At 43.4% G+C, this 14,771-nt stretch overlaps 2 protein-coding genes across 2 annotated transcripts in view; one reads left to right on the top strand and one right to left on the bottom strand.

Annotated features, from left to right (window-relative positions):
• LOC113004950 overlaps positions 1 to 9,286 on the top strand; it is a 418,572-nt gene extending 409,286 nt beyond the window's left edge. Inside the window, exon 2 of the transcript XR_005576720.1 lies at positions 9,050 to 9,286. The gene's annotated coding sequence lies outside the window, so the exon portion shown is untranslated. The remainder of the gene's footprint in view (positions 1 to 9,049) is intronic.
• Positions 9,287 to 12,800: 3,514 nt separating this feature from the next.
• Positions 12,801 to 13,259, bottom strand: LOC105198084. The gene has a single exon (XM_011164730.1). It carries the CDS (start codon positions 13,257 to 13,259, stop codon positions 12,801 to 12,803), a length of 459 nt encoding a protein of 152 aa, XP_011163032.1.
• Positions 13,260 to 14,771: the final 1,512 nt, after the last annotated feature.

Below are 14,771 nucleotides of genomic sequence, written 5' to 3'. Positions count from 1 at the left end.
ATATCACTGACATCTACAACATATTATTTCAGTTAAATTTTACATTATAAATGTGATTATGTGACATTAAATATGTTTACAAAATATGTGATAGTGTTACATTTTTTGTGTTAATTTATTACATAATATTTATGTAATTGACTAACATATTTGCCTTGTGTAAAATTAACTTAAAAATTTGGGTGGACCGTTTGGGACATGCAAAATGTGTTAAATTTAACACAAATTTTTTTACTGTGTGTAAAATTTTATAGCCTGTATTATATAAGAAAAATTGTCCTGTAATCCATATATTACGCTTTCTGTAATCCCTGTACTACGTTTCCTGTAATCCGTGTATTACTTTTCCTGTAATAAGTCAATTACAGTGCAAAAATATTACACAAAATCCAATAATATTTACGTGTGGTTATTGTAATATCTTTGTGTGGTTGTCGTAATATTTGTACATGTATCATAATACATGGCCAGTGATTTTTTTTCGTAAGGGTACATGTTTCGCGGTATACGGAAGTTCACTCCATACACTATTTTTGTTTGGTTAAAAATGTTTATTACTTTAAGTGTATTACAAAGAGATCTCGGCCTTGTTACGCGAACTTATTGTATAGTAATAAAAGAGATCTCGGTCTCTATAAATATAATTAACGCACGAGACTCGGCTCTGTTTGCAAAAACTATAGTCTTCCGAAAGCTTCGACTCTTGAAAACCTTTTTCTCTCTGACCTGATCTCGCTAGGCGGCCGCTATATATACGAAAATCTGAAGCTATGGAAAAATCAATCAGCTTTGCCGTTTTTGAATGCAAGTCGTCGGTAGGTCAACCGTACGCGGTTATCGTTCGACGTCGTCGCTCGGCGACGCTTCGTAGTGGGCCCACTATTATATTACATTTTCAATCGCAACATACTCTCCCCTACCGATCAACTATATCGTACGTTAAGCGGCGCATGTTTGTATAATGTTACGGTTCGATTGGAAGCGGACATATATGTTTGACGGATTGTTTCAGATCCCCCGTCGCAGTCTTAATAGTAACGGTTCGTATGATTCCGTCTGCTCCAGAATGTGTTGCGGTGACCTTGCCAAGCGCCCATTGTAAACATGGAAACCCTTTGTCTTTAGTACGACCATACCGATGTTTACTTCTTCTCCGTCTTGGACCCACTTACGACGAAATTGAAGCTCGTTCAGATACTCTAAGCTCCAACGGGCCCAGAAATCCTGACGTACCTTGGTTATGTGCTACCAAGTAGATAAGCGGTTGGTAGGGACATGCGAGTAATCAGGCTCTGGTACATTAATTAATGGTCTGCCGATCAAGCAATGAGCACACTGTTAAATGTTAATGGGTTAAATTTGAACGAATTTCTTGAGTTGAATAATATTTAGTTATTTTTAACTACATATGTGTCAAAATTGACTTTCTTATAGAAATTTTAACACAAAACATGTGTTTAAAAAAACAACCACATCTATGGTTATTTCTTTGAACCCTATCTATGATTGAATTATAGTCACGTACTTTTTTTTCTGTATATAGTAGTACACAAAATCGTCACTAGATGGCTGCGATGGCGTTTTATTTCTCGTAAGAAAGGAAACACATAAAATAGTATAAAAAGCGGAGCATTATGAGATCCTTTTTTTTTTTAACGGGGGGAAAATACTCATTGTACCCCGGGTTGGCTAGACCCCGAGCGCTAGGGGCAGCTAGGGGCGGGCACCCGAGGGGCGGCACTATCGCCGCTTTCCCTTGCCGAGGACGGGCGGCCCCGGGGAGAGCGCACTGGGCGCGCCTCCCTTGGGCCTCTCCTCCCTCGTGGCCTTACTCCCCCTCCGCTCCCTCTGCGGGAATTGGGAGGGGAGGGGCCAGAGAATCACTCTGGCCACGGGGAGGTTCTCCCCGGAAGCGTGGCTCGACACGCTTATTGTATCACAGGCGCCGGCTTCCTCGACCGCGCGCGTCTTGGGCGGCGGGGGCTCCTCCCCGAACTCAGACGAGTCCGAGGTGGACCCCGGCAACCGAGCATCTCCCGCGGATGAGGCCCCTTCGACAGGAACCCCGCCCGCGAGAGACGCACCCTCCTCAGCGGACTCCGCTCCCGCCGGTCCGTCGCCCCCAACGGCCTGAACGCCGTGAGCAGCGCCGGCATCCGGCGGTGACGGAGGTCGCTCCACGTCCATTTCCTCCGCCCTCTCTGGATCCGGGGAAGAGGGAGGAGGCCCCCCAGCCCTCCTAGGCATGGGGAATATTTTGGGGCAGTCCGCACCACCAGGGCGGTGGTTGGCTGCCCTGTTGCGGCCGGCACACTCGGGACAGAACGGCTGGTTAGCGCACTGAACCCGAGTGTGACCCTCCCCACCGCAGTTGAAGCAGCACCGAGACCGATCAGAATAACCGGGGCACCGGTGCTGCATATGGCCCTGGGCTAGGCAGCGGTAGCAGCGCTAAAGAGGCGCCTTAAGCGCCTCCACGCGTGCAGCCACCCAGCCAAGGGCCACGCTCCCCACCTTGGCGAGCCTCGCAGCCGCCACAACCGGGCACTGTGCGATCACAGAGCCCATATCCCGGCGGCCGCGAGTAACTCGACCGACTTTAATCTCGGCGGCGCTGCAGGCTCCGGCGTCCGCCAGCGCCGCCGCTACCTCCTTCGGCTCGGAGGAGTCGAGGAATCCGGACACCCGGACTCCCACCCTACGCATAGGGCAGGTAATCCGGATGCCCGGGTCCCCCGCCACACGCGTCATTTCGGCCGCGAGCCGCTCCGCATACGGCAGACTCTCCCTGCCGGGAATCTCCAAGAGGAGACCCCCGGCCTGGGATTGCCGAAGCCGGAAGCCCAGCAGCGCGTCCTGGGGGAGTATGTCCCCCAGGTTGATCGCCGCCCTAGCTTTCTTCATAATGTCAGTGTAGGAGGCACACCCCGGCTCCACCGTGATCGCAATCACGGAGGACCCCGGGATCAGGGCTTCCAAGTCCGAGACGGTAGTCAGGCGGCAGTCAGGTGGTGGGGATGAAAGCCATGGCTCACGCCGTTCGCGCTCGGCGTTCCGGCTAGTCTCGATTAATCGACTCGCTCAGCGAGTCTCGCTGTCGATAGGCGGGTAACCGCATTTTACTATATTAAAATATTTCATATGAGAAATATTTTAATGTAGTAAAATGCGGTTACTCACTCACCTATCGACACAAAAAATTTAATATCTATAAAATAAAATAAATATATTTAAGGAAGCAAATGTATTAAATATATCAATTAATTAAATATATTAATAAAGCTAATATATTAAATAAATATCATTTTTAATATTAAATATAAGTTTAATAAGTAAACATATTATGATATAAAATAAATAAATATAATAAAATAGACTAGGTAAAAAATTGTTTATGCAAGAACATATAATAATATAGAAAAATACATCTTACGTATAAAAGGATATAAATAAATGTAAAAAAAAAAAAATATATATATATATATATATTTACAATACAATAGTTTTCCACATCACCCATGAGGTTCTATTGAAGATGCGTTTTTTTAAAGTGGTTTCCCCTATAGGCCTATTCCACTAAAACATAATATAAAAAAATAATTGAACATGTGTTATCATTTTGCGTATTTTTTAAAACTTGTTTTTGTAACCAGCGCAAATTGTCTTGTTCAGACACGAAGTCTTGTGCAGACACGAAGTCTTGTGCAGACACGAAGTCTTGTGCAGACACGATGTCTTATTTAGACACGATGTCTTGTGCAAACTTGAGGTCTTGCGCAAGACAATATTTTTTACATACTCGTATTTATGACAAGTATATATGTCTTCTTCAGACACGATGCCTTGTTCAGACACGATGCCTTGTTCAGACACGAGGTCTTGTGCAGACCCATTTATAAAAGACCCACTAAAAAAAAATTACTAAATTTACTATAAATTTTAATAAATATTTGTATATTTGCAAGAAAATATTTACTTACCATATCTAAATTACTAAATAAATATGTATTTACATTTAGTAAGTATTCTCTTGTAAATGTACAAAAAATATGTCTTAAAATTTAGTAACTTTTTTTAGTGTATCTTTTTTTAAAAAATGTAAAATTGCACTATTAGATTGCACTACTAATGGATGAGGAGGAACTAGCAATATCATCTGCAGCGTATAGCTGAAGACTACTCTTTTTCTTTTTACAAGTTTTCAAATACATTTTTGTATTTAACATGAGATGAGATTTAAATGCTGTTCATTGATTTTCATCGTCAAAGCATTTTCTCGTCTCGTCTTGAATGCAAATTTTAAGACACAAATTGAATTTACAGCAGAAGACGATAAACTGTTCCGTTTTTTTGTTTTAGTGTCGGTTAAAATAGAAAATATTCTTTCTGGATCGGCATTAGAATGCGGAAGAGATCTAATTGCATTTAAGAGGCATTTTAAATTGGGAAATTTTGTATCATTATTTGCATCTCGATACTGTAAAATTTTGATCCACATTTCGTCAAAATTTTGTCTTGACAGATTCATTTTTTCCGTTTCTGATAGATTGGAATGTAATAATAACCATTCCTTTCTTAAGCCATTTTTATCAAAACCGCTGATAGTCGGCTATAAAAAAAATGTCATTCAACGACGTGTCAATGGGAATATTGAACGTGGTTGAAGGACCAATAGTTTTGATAAAAATGTATCCTCAACTGGCAATCTTTTTCGGATTTCTTCAGCAGCAGTTATATAAAATTGTAAACAGTTATTTCTAATTATCTGTACCATGTTTATGTGGTCTTCCTTTAATTTTATGAGATATTCTTCACATTCAGAACCTAAATAAATACTATCTGCGGATTTATGATAGTCAATATTTTCAAATTTAATGTGCAAAAAATCTGTTACATCCGGCTTTAAAAAATTATTACAAATTTGATGAAGAAACTGTTTCGATTTTGGCTGTAGTAAATGAATCACTGTTTCTTCTTTGACTTGAAAAAATGCATTAAAACTATTAAAAAAGTTCAATACATATTTTAGAAACAGCAAATATGCTTTTGTTTCTACATTTTCCATTAAAATAAGTATATTTTCTGCACATTTTGTTTTCTCATTTATAACCATTAAAGTTAAGAAATGTTTAATAGCGTCCCAAGATTGAATAATTCTTTCTACACATGCGTAGTGAGAGAGCCATCGTGTGTCAGATAATTTTAAGAGTTTGTAATTCTTTCCTTGAAAACATTCCGAAAAATCCCGATAAATAGCTGATCGTTTGGGACTGCTATTAACGTAATTTACAATTTTTTTTACAAATTCATCGCAAACTTCAGGTAATTTTTTACATGCAGCATGTGCAGCTAATGCGGAAGCGTGACACGGATACGTAAATGTCAATAAATTTGTGCACACTTGTTCCAATTTTTTCTTAAATGACACACATTTTGCAGTCATAACGGATGCATTATCGCATGACAAAGCAAGAATGTTTTCAAAAGGTATTTGAAAATTATTTATTTCCTTTTCAAATGCAATAAATAATTTTTCCGCGCTACAATCTGATGCATCAAGATCAATTAGTTTTACTAATTGCGATTGAATTTGTAACGTATGAAGATCTACATATCTAACATGAAACGTCATCCATTTTTCATTTGTAATGTCTGACGATTCATCAATATAAATACAAAATTTATTTTTTTTTATGTTTTGTACCACACGATTTGTTTCAACTGGGCACAAAACATTGGTAATTAATTTTGAACATTTTGTGCGGCCCATCTTCATGTTTTTTAAAACATTAGGATCTTTTCCTACGTCTTGGAAAAATTGAAGTATTATTTGTGCAGTATCAAATGGAATATTTTTGTCGGCAATTAATGCAGCGTATCGAAGCTCCGCTGATTTTTTTCTATCTTCAAAAGACACAAATGGTTCGTCAAATTCCACATTTGATTCTATATTTAATTCATTATCTTGTATATCATTTACGAGTATTTCGCATTTATCTTTATGTTGTTTGGAATCTGCGTGACGACGAATTTGCGATAAACCACCTGCAAAAGTTTTATCGCAAATCGTACATAAAAATGAATTTAAATCATGTTTGGCTTCACGTAGCCATGGCTTAAATTCTTCTATTTCTAACCATTGTTCCAAAAATACTCGTTGATGCGATGATTTTTGTATCAAAATTGTATCATCATTATCAACAAAAGTATTTTTTTCAATGTTTTTTTTATGACACGCAGATTCCGCATGTTTTATAATATTTGAAAACGGGCCGCACGAAAAATTTTTATTGCACACGATACAATGATAAAGGCTATCATCTAAAGACACTTTTTCAATCCAAGATTTACATATATCATTGCTAAGCCAAGCTTCTACAAAGCTTCGTTTCACTTTTTTCCTCACTTCATTATTTGTTTCCATATCTAACAAATGAAAATACAATTAAAAGTAGATGTAAAATTTAACAAACAGAAGTGACAGAATAAAGTAACGATAAATAGCTAAAGAATCAAAATAATACCTGAATGTATATCCTTATTACTATGATTTGAAGAAAAAAGTTGATGGTCACGGAACTGCGGAGAATTCCTTATTTATTGAAAGCACAATTAGAGAAAAACACTCACTCGCGACTCACAAAACCGTAAGATATTAAGCTAACGCTTAGTACTAAAATTATTTTGTAATCAAAATCACGTACGTAATGAGAATCACGAATTGAGATATGATTACAAAGGATAAAACAAAGAACGTAAGCTATTAGCATGTTTATGCTAATGCCATCTGTGCTGCGGAGACAAATAACATATCAATCTGCGATTCCGCATTTATTTAATGGGTGAAAGAGAAGAAGACGTCTCGCAAAATGTCCAGTAAGTATTTTACTTTTATACATGTATTTTATATTTACAACAGTTAAATGCACAATTTTGTAACTATTTAAGAGCTGTATTTCAATTAAATGGTAACAAAATAATACGTTCAGCTTGGCAATACTTAACTTTGAGTTTATGATAGCCTAACCTTTCGTTGAGTGTAAACAAATTATACTTCATGTCTAATGGGGTTTAAAATATTTTTTTATGCGTAACACTGTTTCGAATTCATAGTTGTTTCTCAGATTTCAAGATCAATGTGTCTTTGTTTTGTGTACTATGTTTGTACCATACGCAAGACAAAGACAAATTTGAGATCTGAGAAACATCTATGATGTTTGGATTTGGACCATTTCGTCTCTTGACATGTAACATGTTCATAACACTTTTTATTGTTTCTTTTTGCAAGATACAGTTGAAATGGCAATGCTGCAACAATTGCTCCAGCAAATGCAGGAGCAAATACAGCAGCAGCAGCAGCAACTACAGCAGCAAGGACTGCTGATTCAAAAACTTGAACAGGAGCGGCAAAATCAACAGGCGGGACAACAGGAGGTTGCTCTGGTGGAAAATCCACCAGAGCAAGTCGAACCGCAACAGGAGAGCGGGGCACAAGGCCCGCAGCAGCGGCCAGAGCGCAGTACGTAATATATAAATGCAATTATATATATATATATATATATATATATATATATATATATATATATATATATATATATATATATATATATATATAGGTATATATATATATATATATATATATATATATATTACATTTTGTAATTATTATTTGCAGTATTTTCATAATATCTTTCTTGTTCCAGGAATTCGACGCGGAACAGGACGCGGTCGCAGCCGAGCGCGGTGGTATGCGCAAAGAGGTCGCGTAAGAGGTGGTCCTCCACGGCAATACCCCATAGTAAATCAGTATTATGCATAATACTGAAAATATTATATATATATACATATATTATAAACATGTACATCAGTATTATGCATAATACTGATGTATTATGAAATAATTAGTAAAAATAAAGAATTTTTAAAAAGTAATATTTTTTATTTATACCCCTAATAAAAGTTTCGGATAGAATGTTAATACGAATGTCTGTCTTTGTCTTGCGTACGGTGCAAACATAGTACACTTTTCAGAACTTTTATGAACAATTCCAAAATCTGTACCAGTTCTAAATCGAATCAAATTTGTAATTTTTTTCAATCCGTGTATCAATTCCAAAATATATCTGAATGAATTCGAAACAGTCATTTAATCTTTTTTAATACAGGAGTCCAATCCGAATAAACCCAAAACTTATCCTAATAATTTTTTTCAATCCTCAATCCGTAAATTCAATCCAAATGAATTCGAGGCTTGTCTGAACAAGATTTTCAATCCTTAATCTTGAGTTTTTATCGAAATGAGCAATCCGGTAATAATTCGAAAATAATTTTCTTATTATTATATTTTTTTCTATCTTTCTTTTTTCTCTTTTTTTCCGCTTGAATCCATTTTTTTCGAAATCTGTATCTGAATCTTTCCAACAGTTTCATCAGGGAAGAGAGTGGTTAATTAGATCGTGTTCCACATATTAAAATCTTTTTAATTTAAATGAATACGGTTAAGCAGATTAACGTACCAAAAAAGTTTTTTCAATTTTTGTCTCTCTTCAAGACATATGTTTGTGCAAGGCATCGTGTCTAAACAAGACAATTAGCGCTGGATACAAAAACAAGTTTGTAAAAAAACGCAATATGATAACACATGTTCGATTATTTTTTTATATTATTTTTTAGTGGAATAGGCCTATGGGGAAAACCACTTTAAAAAAACGCATCTTCAATAGTACCTCATGGATGATGTGGAAAACTATTGTATTGTAAATATATATATATATATATATATATATATATTTTTCTTTTTACATTTATTTATATCCTTTTATACGTAAGATGTATTTTTCTATATTATTATATGTTCTTGCATAAACAATTTTTTACCTAGTCTATTTTATTATATTTATTTATTTTATATCATAATATGTTTACTTATTAAACTTATATTTAATATTAAAAATGATATTTATTTAATATATTAGCTTTATTAATATATTTAATTAATTGATATATTTAATACATTTGCTTCCTTAAATATATTTATTTTATTTTATAGATATTAAATTTTTTGTGTCGATAGGTGAGTGAGTAACCGCATTTTACTACATTAAAATATTTCTCATATGAAATATTTTAATATAGTAAAATGCGGTTACCCGCCTATCGACAGCGAGACTCGCTGAGCGAGTCGATTAATCGAGACTAGCCGGAACGCCGAGCGCGAACGGCGTGAGCCATGGCTTTCATCCCCACCACCTGACTGCCGCCTGACTACCGTCTCGGACTTGGAAGCCCTGCCCGGGATCCGTCCCCCCATCGCACCCGGGGCAGCAGGCGCCGCACGAGACGGCGGCGCCCCCCCGGTTTTACCCCCTTCGGTCCCTTTCCCTTCTTCTTTTTGCTGGGCTGCGACCCCGGAGGAGGAGGGGGCGGCACAGCCGCGCCCGCCCTCGCCGAGGCACCAGCACCAGCAACTCCCGGCCGGGGAAGGGGACGTCCCCGGCCGCTCTTTGAGGCCACAGGGGCAGGGGCCGGCTTCTTCGCCGGCACCCCCCCCGTTGCAGCTCACCTCTTCTCCTTGCGGCCCATCACTGTCGCCCACTGCGGTCCGTCCGTGGACGGAGCCGGAGCAGGCGAATCCGCGGGGCCGCTGGGGGACTCGGGGACAGGGGGCTCCTCCCGCGGAGCCCGATCCCCCCGACGTCCCCCTCTAACATGTTTTGCTCCGGCGCTGGCCAGGGAGGAGGCCGTAACAGTCCCCTTCTCGACCCGCGCCAGGCGCCTCTCCAGCTCCCCCATCGAGCCCGCCAGCTGCCCCAGCAACCCGATTACCCTCTCCTCGAAAGAAGAAGGGTCGGGGACCGGGACAGCCGCCGAGTTGGCGGGGGGCGGAACGATCCTCCCCCGTCGCCGCGGAACGCAGCTGAAGATCCCGATCCGAGCACGAGTGCTCTTCTCACGACCCCCAGCTGCCCCTGCAGCTCCTCGACCTCGGCGCGGAGGATTCTAATCTCCTCCTCGCGCGCCGCGGCCCTGACCTCGTCGTATCCGTCATCTCGCCCAAGGCGACCCATGGCCCGATAGGCCAAGGTCATGACCGCCTCCCGTGCGAGATGCGTGTTCTTCTTGATTTGCCCGGACAAGGCACCATGCATCCTGAGCTTGGTGCACTTTGTCCGGGCATTTTCCACCTCCCGCAGCCAACCGTCGGCCAAGTCGGCCAGGTCGGTCGTCGTGCTGCGGGAGATGACCCCCAGCTCCCTGTCCAGCTCCCGCCTCTGTTCGGGAGTGAACAGGGTGGGGGGGATCTTGATGCGCTGCCTAGGCCGCGCATCAGACCCCCCCGGTGACGTCTCGCCCTCCGACTCAGAGCTACGTATCACGTTAGCCCTGAGCCGTCGGGCCCTAAATCCTTCCAGGGGAACCCCCTGGAGGCGGTCTTTGATGTCCGCCACGTCCGAGGGCGGAGACGGAGATCTGAAAAGTCCCGTCCCGTCCAGATGGGGTCGGCCACGATCCCGTTTTCTGCCCCGCCGTTCCCCGGATTCGGCAGGCAGTCCCGGAATATCCGGGGTTACCAGGGGCGACCGGATCCCTGGGGGCCCTAGTCATCCCACCCTCTTCCTCGTCGGACCGATCCACATTCTCGTCGGCGCCCTGAGGAGACTCACTGGATGAGTTGGCCTCACCCTCGCTCCCCAGGCCACCTCCGTGGATGCGGATCGGCGAACGCGAGCGCGACCGATGTCGCCCCCGCCCCCGCCAGGCCGCCCGGCATCCGCCACGCAGCGTCCGCCGAGCAACCGGCCAGGAGACGGAGAGCGCGATCGACACGCCCCGTCACCAGAGCCTGGTCCACCGGCGTCCGCCGGGTGACCGGCCCGAAGGCTCCCCGGCGGGAGGCACGGGGGCCACGGCCATGTCAGCCGGCTCCACCCCGGTCCGCCCGCCGGGCAGCGATAACGTCCCCTTTCCGGCGTTCGGGGCGGGGGCCACGGCTCGTTGAGCCGGCTCGACCCGCACTCGTTCCCCAAGGAGTGGACACTCCCCTCATCGTCCGAGGAGGAATAATCCCCGGACCACGTATAGGACTCGGATGAGCTCCAATACGGCACCCCCATTGCATCCGCTCTTCCACGTCGAATGTGTGCATGTCCCACAGTTCACTGTCAGTGGGCCTGTAGTCGCGCCCGAGTTCCCTCCGAAAGAGTTTCCGGAGGTACTTCCAGCGCGCCGCCGAGTACGCTATACGAGGGTCGTACTCAGGGTCGTACTCCCTCGTCTTCGCAGTAGTCCTATGGTCGGCGGAGCCTGCGGGCACTCCGCTCGACTGCCCATCGTTCGATGACGACAGGGGGGGCCCGGGACACTCCCCCGTGCCGGCCCTGGGGTGTCCGTTCGCCCCTGGGCGGTATCTTCTTTTTCTTCTTTCTGCCCATGTCATTCATAATTCATATTGGGGTCTTATTTATCGAGGGGAACCCCACCCTCGCCCCGGAGCCTACTCAGGCCAATGTCCGGGGACCATCGGCCCGAGGCAAACGGGCAAGCGGATCTCCCAAGGCGGGGGGGATGACCCGGGGAGGCCCCGGACGAGCGCAAGCACCCGTCCGAGACCACCCCGCACCGGCACCCCTACCCCAGCAGCACGCTGCCGACCAACTAAAGAAGCTGGCGCCCAAGACACGGAACACCGCCCCGCTATTACACGGAGCGATACCCCGCGCCACGGACGCCACCCTTGGATTTTTTATAGAGGTTTACTCCTCGCGGCCTGGGCGATGAGGCCCAGGCCACCGGTCCATCCCGCACGTAGTTTCAGCACGTGATGGATTACGGTATACCAGCTCGGGCGCCAGGGTGGCTGAAGTCCCTGAGTCTGCGGCCTACGAGAGACCGCAGACCCCCTAGCGAGCTCGGGAACCGCAGAAACGCCGCTTCCTGTATCCGGAGTCGGTCCGAAGCCTCGGAAGACCACGGATCAGCCCCGGATCCCTACGGACCTCCCACATAAAGTGGCAGCTAGCTGCCATCCTACTCACGTAGCTGGCGTCCACGACGCGGAGCACAGCACCGCTGTTACACGGCACAGCACCCCGCGCCACGGACGCCAGCCTTGGATTTTTTATAGAGGTTTACTCCTCGTGGCCCGGGCGGTGAAGCCCAGGCCCCCGGTCCGTCCCGCACGCAATTTCAGCGCGTGACGAATTACGGTGTGTCAACTCGGGCGCCAGGGTCGCCGAAATCCCTGAATCTGCGGCCTACGAGAGACCGCAGACCCCCTAGCGAGCTCGGGAACAGGAACGCTAATTCCTGTATCTGGAGTCGTTGCACAGCCTCGGGAGGCCCCGAAACGACTCCAGACCCCTACGGGGAGCATTATGAGATCCTTCACTGATGTTCTATTACAATAATAATTTTTCCGATAAATTTCTTTGAAAATAAAATCAAGTGGAAGATGTATTTTGACAATTTACTATAATTAAACTAACCTTTTTAAATTTTTAATATTGAAACCATAGTAACTATAAAAGATAGAATCATATAATTCAGGCAGTTATAATTTGCATTCTCTTCTCTCAGTGTAGCCATAAACAAAACATGTGTTTAAAAAAACAACCACATCTATGGTTATTTCAACCCAGTGCCACAAGTCAAAAATAAACTTTTAGTCCAATTTAACACACATTTTTAGTTAAATTATTTAACTCTATCGTTATTTTAGTTAAATTAACTACATATTTAGTAGGAGCAGTGGCGACTTCTAAATACGGTTATAAATAATTCAATTTGAGTCAAATTTGACACTACAGATTTAACAGTGCAGGTGTTAACGCTAAAGGATCGTTAGGATCAGACAAAAGAGAGGCAATGGGTCTGGAATTAAGAATTTTTTCGACTTCTATAACAAAAGCATTTAACTCCTCAAAGGTAAATAATGAATCTCCGACGACGCGTTTAAAATGATGTTTGAATATTTTGACTATGGATTCCCATAATCCGCCGTAGTGCGGTGCGATTGGTGGAATAAAATGCCACGTAATGTGATGTTCTATCGAGAACCGATTCACTTGGTTTTTGTGTTCGTCGGAGTTTAGGAGCATATATAATTCCCTCAGATGATTATTGGCATCGACAAAGTTCGTTCTATTGTCGGAATGAACATGTGTCGGGATACCTCTTCTGGCCATAAAACGCCGCAATGCTGCAAGAAACCCTTCGGTCATGAGATTGCTCACTATTTCTAAGTGCACCACCAGTAGCATATAAGAGCCGATTCAAAGCCAGGAGCGCCGAGGGGAGGTGAGGTGTGCGGGGGAACTGTGGGTGCGGGGAAGTAGGTATGAATGTACATGTGCTTGCACCGTTTATCAGTTTTGATAAACAAGGGCAGTGTACCGGCCAATGTTTATCAAAACAGGGTGCTTTATCGGTAGCGGCATACCTCAGCACGTGATAACCGCCGTTGGGGGGGGGAGGGGGAGGAATCCTCGGTGTCCGACTTTGAACCGACCCGCGAATTTCTTAGACGCGCGCGGAGCTAACGCCGCCGCGCAGAAAATAATAATTAAAAAAATAAATAAAAATTTACCGGTGTTTCGCTGTCGCCGCCTGTCACCACCACCGCTCACCTGCTACTGCTGCCCGCCACCCACCACCACCCAACCACCTACCACCACTATCACTATTGTTTTTGTCCTTGTCCTTGTCCTTCTTCTCCTTGTTCTCCTCCTCCCCCCGCACAACACTATCATAACTAATATTGTTTGCCCCCCCCCCCCTCCACGCACCACACTATTATAACTAATGTTCGTCTTCCTCCTCCTCCTCCTCCTCCTCGTGCACCTCCTCTCCCCCGAAGAAATCGAGAATCTCTGATTGGACAAAGTTCAGCATATTGTTTCTGTTTGCGTTCAGAGGGAGAATGTGTAGAAGGTATTTCATCATATTATAATTCTCCTGTATTTCGGCAAGCAGTTCTTCCTCCTTCTCCTCCTCCTCCTTCTCCTTCTCCTTCTTCTCCTCCACAATTTTTTCTTCCTCCTTTTCCTCGGAAGAAGAAAAGAGAATGTCTTCCTCCTTCCCCTCAGAAGAAAGGATTTCTTTTTTATCAGAACTCATGATCTAGTGATAAAAAATTTTTTGTCTTACACACGTTTTTTCTCACACACGATCTTATTGTCGCGCGAGCTTGACTAAGACTGAAGAGCTAGAGCGTTCTCTGTCGCTAAGGGCCATGCGGACCTTCGTAAGGAGATTTATTTCATATAAACAGACCATCTATCTCGACCATTCGTCTAAAGTAACCTTAGACGACTGACCATTTGAAACACATGTTTTTTTCAGCTTGACTTTACTCTCGTATACTCGCATCTTTTTAGCCTGACTTTACTCTCGTATCTTCGCACATTCTTTTTAAAATATTTCAAAACTAAATACAGAGGTATTGATATTAATGTATAACTGTGGATTTTTTTTGGAAGAGGAAAAATAAAAAAAGTTGCAATTTAAATTTAATAATAAACAATTTATTGCCTGTTTTGAATACATTGTTTATGCAGTAAAAAATAAAGCTAACAGTTCACAATCGACGAGTTGACGCATGTCGAAGATATTACTCTCGCGTATCGCTTTTTCTTGATTCATTACATTGGACGCGATGTTTAAGAATTGTGTGTACTTATCATCGACTGTATCAACGATTCTAACTAAGCGCTCGAACATTACGTTGATACACTCGTACAAACTGAACATACGGCGTAACGTGGATTCAATTA

This window comes from Solenopsis invicta, chromosome 2, assembly GCF_016802725.1.
Source record: "Solenopsis invicta isolate M01_SB chromosome 2, UNIL_Sinv_3.0, whole genome shotgun sequence".
NCBI lineage: Eukaryota > Metazoa > Arthropoda > Insecta > Hymenoptera > Formicidae > Solenopsis > Solenopsis invicta.
The sequence above is the reverse complement of the archived record's forward strand: the minus strand, read 5'-3'. Positions and strand labels throughout refer to the sequence as shown.

What these genes read in the sequence shown, in the direction of transcription:
- LOC105198084 (XM_011164730.1), bottom strand. Translation starts at nt 13,259, where the DNA reads ATGCTACTGGTGGTGCACTTAGAAATAGTGAGCAATCTCATGACCGAA.